This window comes from Fistularia commersonii, chromosome 12 (assembly GCF_037954325.1).
Source record: "Fistularia commersonii isolate RoL2024-O1a breed Wild chromosome 12, RoL_Fcom_v1.0, whole genome shotgun sequence".
Lineage (NCBI taxonomy): Eukaryota > Metazoa > Chordata > Actinopteri > Syngnathiformes > Fistulariidae > Fistularia > Fistularia commersonii.
Window position 1 is genome coordinate 19,450,926 of NC_141295.1, and position 10,361 is coordinate 19,461,286.

Below are 10,361 nucleotides of genomic sequence, written 5' to 3' on the forward strand. Positions count from 1 at the left end.
TTATGTCCTCTGTAATGTAATGTAATGCACCATGTATAGGGCTGCGTTTATGTCCACTTTTAATCTATATAGGTATGAAATATTTTTGTTTTGTTGTAATTCATTTTTAAGTGTGTGTGTGTAGTGTGCATGTGTGGGTCTTCTTTCAACACATCCAGGCCGCAGGAGTGTGTGTGTGTGTGATGCTTTACAGTCCAGTGCAGCAAAGATGTGCTTCATATTATATATCTTACTATAAATATATGTATATGTGTGTTTGTTAACATGACTGCGAGCTCGGCGTGTCCTCTGTGAAACCTCCTCGGCATCTCGGCGATGCGCAGGAGATGTGCGTACACGTGTCGGGGCGCCGCACGTCGCTGTATCTCCTTTATTTACGTCCTCCTGGTCCGTGAGGAACCAGGGGAGGAACGTCTGCGAGAGTTCAGCCATCCATATTTCATCGGCGATAAATATGAATAAACATTGGACGACGGAAAAAACGCCGGAAAAAGGACACGCGACATGGCTCGCTGGGGGACGGCGTTGTGTTTCGCACAGTGTGTGTGTGTGTGTGTGTGTGTGTGTGTGTGTGTGTGTGTGTGTGTGTGTGAGATACGACACTACCCCACCAGAGAACACTCAAAGGCAAAGAGGTGAGTGTGGGGCAGGAGAGGCAAAGGACAAGCAGGAGGGTAAATAAAACATGACGGAGCGGCGGCGAGGTGAGAAGGAAGAGTGTTTTGGGCGGCTCGGCTAAGATCTGGGAGGAGCAGCAGGAGAAGCTGCAGGAGAACCATCAGCTCCACCGTTCGCTTGATGGATCATCACTTTACTAGCTATTCATTCATTCATTCATTCATTATCTAAACTGCTTATCCTGCACATGTAGACATACAACATATTCATCCTCTCATTCACACATGTGGATCCAGGCAACCATTCACTGGTTCATCCACATGTCAGAAAGAGACCTATAACTTCTTCTTCTTCTTCTTCTTCTTCTTCTTCTTCTTCTTCTTCTTCTTCTTGCTTTTCCCTTCAGGTGTCGCCACAGCGAGTCCACTTTCTCCATCTAACCCTATTCTCTGGATCCTCCTCTCCCACACCAACTACCTTCATATCTTCTCTCACTACGTCCATCAATCTTCTCTTTGGTCTTCCTCCAGACCTCCTGCCTGGCAGCTCCAATTCCAGCATCCATCTACCAATATATTCTCTATCCCTCCTCTGTCCATGACCCAACCATCTCAGTCTGGCTTCTCTGACCTTCTCTCCAAAACATCTAGCATGTGCCGTTCCTCTGATGGACTCATTCCTGATCCTCTCCATCCTGGTCACTCCCAAAGAGAACCTCAACATCTTCATCTCTGCAACCTCTAGTTCTCTGACTAGACCTCTATTCTTTTGGTCATTGGAACAGCTTCTAGTCCAAACATCATCGCTGGTCTCACCACTGTCTTGTTCACCTTTCCTTTTATTCTGGCTGATGTTCTTCTATCTCTTGGTACCCCTGACACTTTTCTCCACCCATTCCAACCTGCTTGGACCGTCTCTTCCCCTCTTTTCCACACTCTCCTACGCTCTGGACTGTTGACCCCAAGTACCTGAAATCCTCCAGCTTCTTGATCTCCACTCCCTGTAGCCTCACCGTTCCACCCGAGTTCCTCTCATTCACACTCATATATTCTGTCTTGCTGAGACTGAGATTTCATTCCTCTCCTTTCCAGAGCATACCTCCACCTCTCTAGATGTTCCTCTACCTGTTCTCTGCTCTCACTACAGATCACAATGTCATCCGCAAACATCATGGTCCATGGAGATTCCTGTCTCACCTCATCTGTCAGCCTGTCCATCACCATTGCGAACAAGAAGGGGCTCAGAGCTGATCCCTGATGGAGTCCCACCTCCACCTTGAACTTCTCTGTTACCCCTACAGTACACCATACCAGTGTCTCACAGCGAGCATACATGTCCTGCACCAGTCGAACGTACTTCTCTGAAAGAGGCATATAACCATTTACTCAAACATAAACGTGCAACCAGTCACCCTGTCATTTGCAGTTAGGAGACGTTCATCCACACGTCTGGTCACCTTGTGTTTGGACTGTTGCAGGAACCTGGAGAAGCCTGAGGCCGTGCAAAGAAAGGAACCCTGTGGGAATCGTGTGAAAGCGGGAGCCTGTGGTCCTGAATGTTGCCGGACGTGGTGCGAAGATGGCGTTCATATGAGCGCAGAAACAGAAAGAGCGTCCTGACTCGGCTCGCAGGCCAAACGGGATGCGGGCCTGCAGAGCAGCTGGAACGGTGGAGGACCTGCCAGGTGTTTCAATGCCAAGGGGGGAAGAACCTCACCCCCGCCCTCCATATTGGTTGTGACACACTCACTTACAAAGATTGAAATCCACGTCTCAGCTTCCACTCAAAAAACACCCGGCAGAACGGGGACAGAGCATTCTGTCAACGTCTCCTGAGATGGTCATCCAGCAACAAACCCTGAAGCTCACCTCACACGGGGAACCTTCTCCAGCCGACACTTTAAATCCACTTTGTCCGATTCCTTCGTGATCCTTTGGTCGCCATCAAGGGCGGCCTGGAGCCTCTCAAACGATTCACCCTCTCATCCACACATCATGAAGAGACATGCAAACATTCACCCTCTCATGTCTGTGGAGCGTCTCCGTGGCAACTGGACTTGGATCCAGTTGCCAAGACGAGAAGATTTGGACCTCTCATCGAGACATTCACTCACTCCCAGGATTAATAACCACTCAGGTTCTCCACTGAGCCTCCTGCATGTGTTTGGTTGTGGGAGGAACCCGGAGAACCCTGAGGAACCCCATGCAAACATCTCTGGACCGCTTCTTCAGCACCAGTGAGTCATCTCCAGGCAGCAGCTGGTTTTGAAGCACAATTGCGTTTTATGGCGTCCTAAATCCTGCTCGTGCCCCGGTTCGTCCGACGCTCGCTCTGCCGCTCCTCTCACGTCCGAGGAAACCTACGGCCCGGATTTTGGATTTGTCAGCGAGGCTCATACGCCCGCTATCTTCAACCTCCATCTTTGAAAATCAAATAAACAAATCTCCACAGAAATGAAAATCTGGGATTTATCGCGCGCCGAGCGCGGCCACGGCGGGACGTGCGATTACATGATGTATTATCCTGTAATTATTAGCACTTAGCAAATGCGGCGTAACAGTAAACACGAATCACAAAGATGAGAAATTAACGGGAGCGGGAGCGGAGTCTGCGCCGTGGGGACGTTCCAGGAGGCGCCTTCCACCAGCCAGAGAGGAGACACAACCCCGTACCCCTCCAACGGACAGATAACCCATAAAACTAACCGATCCTGGAAACTTTCCCTGGAAGAAACCGCTAAAAAGGAGATTCGGGCCAATTACACCTTGCGGGTTCCGTCGTCCAAATAAGAGCGACGACAAAGACAATCCAAACATTCACACGCCGTGAAGAGACATACAACTATCGCCCCCTCTTTAGGTTCTCCAGGGAACCTCCTGCGTGTGTTTGGACTGTAGGAGGAACCCGGAGAACCCTGAGGAACCTCGCGCAGACACGGGGAGAACGTGGAGACTCGTCACAGGAAGTTGTAGTCCAACCGGGGACCTTCTGGCTGTGAGGAGGAGGTGCCACTCTTCCTTCATCAACATGATCAAACATCTCATGACGTCTTTGTGGATGCAGACGGGTGTTTGTAAAAAATTGTTTGGTTTTTTGGGCGACGTTCCCTTGAAGAAAGATATAAAACACCTTCCGCTGGATAACGTTCACCCGTTCACGCTCGCGGCGCCGACCAGAGCGTCGACTGCAGGATGCTCATCCTACAAGATGCTCATCCTGCCCGAGGGCACTTTGGCAAGCGGACAAGAGGAGCCGGGGATCGAACCGCCAACCTTCCGGTCGGTCGAACGCCCACTCCAACTGCTGAGCCACGGCTGCTTGAGGAGGTCCAGCGACGGAGCCAAGTAGCCCCAGGATCAACTGCAGAAGCTCGGAGTTGCATAGCAACGCAGCTACACAACAAGGCACGCCTGGAATGTGTAACAGTGGCACACCGTGCACTCGGAAAACGGAGCTTTGTTTTACAGTGTGTTAAACACACACATTTTCTGTCTCCTTCCGCGCTGCGACATTGACATAAACTCCTAATCTCCACAAATCCCAAAGTCAACACCGGCACCCGCTCTTCCTACTGTTTCCTGTTTTTGTCACCAACGGTAACCATCAGTTCCTCCGGGGACCAACCAAAAACTAGCGTCGCACCACAACTGGGGTTTTTTTCCATTCGGCTCGACGACAACAAACCCTGTGACGCCACCAGTCCCACCAGTGTGCTAACATCACAACACCTGCCGTACACAACCTCTAACTCCGACTGTCCAAAAAAATAAAGGAGGTGCACCAGCGACCCTACATTATGTGAAAGAGGGGGCAAAACTTGTATGCCTTGACTGTCCAAACATGGGAACGGGAGCGTGAATGGTAGTAATGGTTGTCTACCTATGAAGCCCAGTGATGGATCCAGGGTGAACCCCACGTCTCGCCCAATGGCAGCTGGGATAGGCTCCACCCCCCCCCCCCTTCTATATGAATGAATGAATAAATGATTAATTTCACCCATTTTTCTTTGTAAGCTATTCGCTCCATCCCAAAGACAAGATCTGCAGAAGAGTATTTGCAGCCCTTCCATGTGAAGGTGGGAAACATGGACGGCCCGAGGGCTCATTCATTCATTCATTCATTCATTCATTTGTTCATTCGTTAATTCAGTCATTTATTCATTCATTCATTCATTCAGTGTTTGGTATTGGTTGCCATCAACTGCACCCAGTGTGATTTATGTTTCTCCTGCTGCTGATGGTTCAAACATCGCTGTCGCCGTCTGCCAGACTCTCCTCTGCGCAAGGCGGCGGACGGCTTATCTAGAGAATCACAATAAACTCCTTTTTACTCCTCTTTAGTCAATAGAGAGACGGCGCCAGTCGGGGTTTGATAGCGCCGCTGCCGCCTGGTGACATTTTTAGAAGGAAGTCCTCGTGTGTGTGTTATCTCTTGTGGGATAATCATGTCCGCTTCAGTGGAAAACGTAATAATGGCGCGCGCAGTACAATGGCTTCTAATTTCGCCTTGACATATACGATACATTATGCAGGCAAAGCGGTGTCAACCATCTCATATGGCGTCACGGCGAGCGCCGCTCACGACCATCCCGGTCGGAAACAATCGGAAGTAAATAAAATGAGCGCGTTTAAAGCGGCTGATCTGTTCGCCGCCACGGAAAATCCAACCAAATTGGATTTTTTTTTTCCTAATCTACCATCTGGGGGTGAAATCGCAATTTAAACCGTCAGGTGGAGTCGCGGGCGCCATCTGAGGTAGCGAGTGGACCCGACCTCAGGAGCTGGACGCTTGAAGGTGAAGGTCTTCAGAAGGAAAGCACATCTGTTTGCATCCGTCCAGCAGCCAACACTGAAGATCCAGGGAGGTTCATCCCTGGCGTCCTCAGGCAACGCATGGAAGCCCACGTCGCCCCCAGTTGTATGCTTAGCAGCTTCGCATTGCAGCTCTCTGATCATCAGGAATAATCGGCATGGAGGACACACACACACACACACACACACACACACTTGTGTTCTTGCGTGAGGTGCAGAACATCACCATGCAGTTCAGACTGATGTTGCGTCTTTACAACCGTCACCTTCTCAGAGGATCACGCAGCTTCAGGCCCACGTTCATCCACGTTTATTTTTGCCTCCAGACGCTCCTCAGTCCGGTTTGAGGAGGAATAAGAAGGTGGATAAAAAGTCGTGCTAAATAGCAACTTTAGGAGCCACCAAAATGCTCCTAAAAGCGTCACAGCGCTTTCTTCACTCCACCAACCGGCTAAAAGTACGGCCGTGGTTCGACTTCCTGACACGTGGCGGTTTGAAACCCTCTTTTTTTTTTTTGCTTCCTGTGTCTCTAAATCCACCCCGAGACCACCTTTTCAAAGGGGGGGATCAAGATTATCCTGATTTTCAGCAACAAAACTATCTGCCTTTGAGTCATTAGGAAAAAAAAAACAGCTACAAGCAGGTGGGATTTGATTTCCAAATCTAAATCCTCGCCTAAGTGATAAGAATTGTTATTCTTCGGGTTGAGGGGGGAAAGAAAAAAAAAAAAAAGAAGCTAATTTTGTGATTTACTTCAATCCGATTACTTAAATCCCATGAGTAATGTTTGGGAAACTAGGCTGGAGATGTGAGGAGAACCATCTGGAATCTGGAGCAGATGGAAACCTGCGGGGGCCAAACCCCGCCTCTCCACAGGTCATATCTTCTCTCTCGTTGGTCAGTTTCCCCGGGGGCGGGGCTTGGTCTGAAAGTAAAGCTATCGGCGCAGCCGCTAGCATGTAGCCGTTAGCATGTTAGCGTCACGGTATAGCTGCGCCGCCATCGGGCGCCGTTTAGATCGAATGCGAGTTGGGCGGCCGCCTCCGCGAGACGCCGACCAATAAGACGCCTCCCCTCGGTTCCGTTTCGCGAACACGCCGTCGCTACCGGAGAGTCGTCCGTTGGGATCGAGCGAGAGGAAAATTTACCAAACGGGGAAAAAGAAACATTTCTGTTTGGAGGCGAACAAAACGATAGATACGGGATTTGGACGTCATTACAAAAAAACTATCAATCCCAAAAAAAGAAATCTGGTATTAGTCAAAGCCTACTTAATGTGGCCACGGCTCGCTAACTCATTAAATGGGACCACCGACTGCGTTCTGATTAAATGATTAAACGGCGCTCGTTCATCAGAGGCTTTTGGGGTTATCAACACGTGTCTGAGAGCGCCATCGCACATCGATATACAGAAGATCAGCGGGGGTCAAATGACTCATTATCATGTGTCGCTCAGCTCGTGCCGGGAAATCGCCGGGAAAAAGGAAAAAAGGCGAGCGGGGAAAAATAAAAAGCATTTTCATCGTCCGCGCGCCGAGACGGCTGAAAGCAAAGGCCGTTTATTGTCGGAAGCAGATGAGATGAACTCCCAGCTGGAGACGCCTCAATCTGCCCCGTATCTGGGGCGGCCGCCGATTCGCCGCCGGTGAATTTCTTCCAGAATCGGAGCCCGCCATGTTTCCCTGCGAGGAGGACGGGAGTCGGGAACACGTACATCGGCGCCGCCGAGCTGCTCGTCTGACAAACTGAAATCATCGGAAGAAGAGGCGACAGGGTTCTCTCCAACCGGCGACTTTCTGCTCCGCTGAAACCGCGCCCGACGGCGACCGCCTCCCGTCCCGGGTCGAAGCTCCTCCTCCGAGTTCGGCGTGGAACCGACAACCCGCGAGCGAAACCCGCGGATCTCCGTCCGGTCCAGGAGATGTTTGGCCGCGGCTGCATCGCTCAGCGAGTCCAGACCCTCCAGGACAAACAGAGCGCGGAGGTGCTCGCTCCACCCACGCCTTTCAGAAGCGGCTTCATCACTCGCCACTGTGCAACCCTGGAGTGTGTGTCCATGTGTGTCCGTGTGTGTGTGTGTGTGTGTGTGTGCGTACACTCCTACCTAAAATCCTCTACACGATCACGGAGGAGGAGAAGAAAAGGAGGATTCTTAGTTTTTTTTTGTTTTTTTTTTACGCTACTACAGCTACGTGTGGAATGAAAGGCTTATCGGCCGCAACGCGGCGAGCCGTTTTTATCCGAGGCCGCGGCGAGCCGACCCGCCGTGCGGGATCCCTTCGGAGAGCAGAGGCGCCGCCACCCTCCGCGCCTTTTCCTGAAAAGACAGAAAAACTTCTGCCGGCATGTAGATTCGCAGCTCGTTTCGAGTTCCGGCTCTAAAAATATCCGGCCTCCTCCCGCAGAGACGGTTCACCACCACAATGTCAAGCGCACGTGAAGCTCAATCGAGCCCCATCCGGCGAACGCCTCCTCCGACGCGGCGCTCCAGAAACCCGCGGTCTTCAAACCGCGGCCGAGCCGGACCTCGTTTCAGACGCCTCAGAAAAAACAAACTTCCTCCAAAGTAGGAGATGGAAGGATGGAAAGAGGGTGGAGGACAAGCCTGCGACGGCGTGAGGACATCTAAGCCAGCTTCCACGCCGACTTCCACACACCATCTATATTGATGAGGAGAGCGGCGGCGGCGGCGGCGGCGGCGGCGGCGGCTGGGATGCCCTCCTTTTCTCAAGGAAAAACCGGGGGCTGCTGCCGCTCAACACGCCACCGCCTCGCCGCCTCGGTGGAAGATCATTGGAAGATCATTTACACCAGATCTCACACACACACACACACACTCGAATCAGCGCGGTTCCCGGGCCTGTCGTGTCACACGGCTGTACTCAGAAATGTCAGAGCCTTATATTTACATGGAACATCTGCGTGGTATGAGAGTGTGTGTGATGCGTTCAGTGTCCCGGGGAGGAGGCGGAGACGCTCCGTGTGTCAGACTTGGCACGGGAAGCGGGAGGAAAAACGGAAGAAAATGTGTTTCTACAACGTGACTGTATTCAAAAGCCTGAAAACTGTAATTTGAGATATGAATTCATTACACGGCCTCTCATTGGCCGCGCGGCCGGAAGGCGGTGCAACAGCGCCGCCCGGCGGAAGGCGGCGGCGCGGCGGCGGCGCGGTCGCGACGCTTACCGTCGGTGTCACCACGCGTGGCTTCTGCGGGTTTTCGGTCGCGGGGCTTCGGCGCCTTCGTGTGCGGGGTCCCTGCGTGGAGCGCTGCGCGCCGTCGGCGTGGCCCGGCGGCGCGTCCACGTGAGCGGAGCGCGCGCCGGCATGGCGGGTTGCCCTCCTCACGGCGCAGGAAAAGTGTTCAAACTTGATCTGGAGATAAAAAGACGGGGATTAACGTGAGAATCCCACGACGTGAAGCGTGCGGGGTCACGGGTCAGCGGCCACGCACCTGGTCGGGATGGAAGGGGGGGGGGGGGGCGAGACGCACTGCGCGGACCGGAAGTAGATGCGCGTTTACCTTCTAAACGCCTCCGATCGCTTCGAATGCCAGCGCATTCCGCAAGCGCGCGGGCGTGCGTGTGTGCGCGTGTGTCAGTCAGTCACCACCTCGACCATCGCTCCACCAAATACTCGCGCGTGTGCGTGCGTGTATGTGTGTGTGTGTGTGTGTGTGTGTGTGTACCCCACCTCTGCGCGCCGTGCGTAAAACACCGATGTAGTGAATTATCGCTGTGTGACGTGCGTCTCGTTCAGCGCGCGCGTGTGTGCGTGTGTGTGTGTGCGTGTGTGTGTGTGTGTGTGATAAAAACAGCCTGTGGCTCCACGGCCAATATTCCCGTCACGCACCTCCCCTGTGCTCGCCTATGTAGGGCATGCAGCAGGTTGTGTGCGGGGGACTTGCGGGGGCTGGAGTTGGGGGGGTGTAAGCCCTCCACCCCGCCTCTGCTCCACTTTGCGAGCGGAGCAGTGTGTGTGTGTGTGTGTGTGTGTGTGTGTGCGCGCGACGGCGGAACCGGATCCCCTCAGCCGACAATCGGTGCCCGAATTCCGCATCAGACTCCACGCACACACACACACACACACACACACACACACACACACACACACACACACACACACACACACACACACATACACACACAGTCACACACACGCACTCACACGCCGGCGCGCGCACTCACCCCATTCCCGTGACACATCTCTCCAAGCGTCCAGGTGGAGATGACATCGCAGCCTGTTACTCCATCCGGGTACCCGCGGCAGGAGTGGGAACCCCCCCCACCACCACCCCGGTGGGGTTAATCCATGGATCCCCGCTCCATCCGTCGCCCCGCACCCGCACCCGCACCCCACGCACCACCCCCGGATGTTGAACGCACCCCGACGCGGATAAATCCACCTGCCCCCCCCACCCCACCCCCCCGCCTCCCTCTCTCCCCCCCCGGCTTGTATTCCTGTGGCCGCCGCGCAACGGCGGAGGGTCTGGGAGAAAGAAGGAGGAGGAGGAGGGGGGTAAAAAAAAAAAAAAAAAAAAAAGGAGCAGCGCGGCGCGGATCCGGGTCCGAAGCGAGCCGCGGGTTCGGGCTGGGACCCCCCGCAGGTCCGCCGCAGTGAGGGCTGCTGGACAGGTCCTCCTCCTGGACCTCCTCCGCGCTGATTCTTGGAGACTGGAGAGAGAGATGGGAGGAGGAGGAGGAGGAGGAGGAGGGATGGAGGGATGGAGGAGGAGGAGGAGGAGCGGGGGGGGATTCCGTCACAAATAACATCAAAACTCACGCACAAATCTGCGCGCACTCTCTCTCTCTCTCTCTCTCTCTCTCTCTCTCTCTCTCTCTCTCTCTCTCTCTCTCTCTTTCTCACCCTCCTCTTCCTTCCTGCGAATCGAGCGGACGGACAAGTTTTTTGCGGGTCGGCTGTTCAGCGCAG

At 53.5% G+C, this 10,361-nt stretch overlaps 1 protein-coding gene across 1 annotated transcript in view; it reads right to left on the reverse strand.

Moving 5' to 3' along the window:
* Positions 1-10,102, reverse strand: part of grin2ab (glutamate receptor, ionotropic, N-methyl D-aspartate 2A, b) — a 107,722-nt gene extending 97,620 nt beyond the window's left edge. Inside the window, exons 1-2 of the mRNA XM_086157584.1 lie at positions 9,617-10,102; positions 8,616-8,804 (exon numbers count right to left, since the gene is read on the reverse strand). Of these exons, the coding sequence (XP_086013710.1) occupies positions 8,616-8,804; positions 9,617-9,634 (207 nt within the window). The 5' untranslated portion in view covers positions 9,635-10,102. The remainder of the gene's footprint in view (positions 1-8,615; positions 8,805-9,616) is intronic.
* Positions 10,103-10,361: the final 259 nt, after the last annotated feature.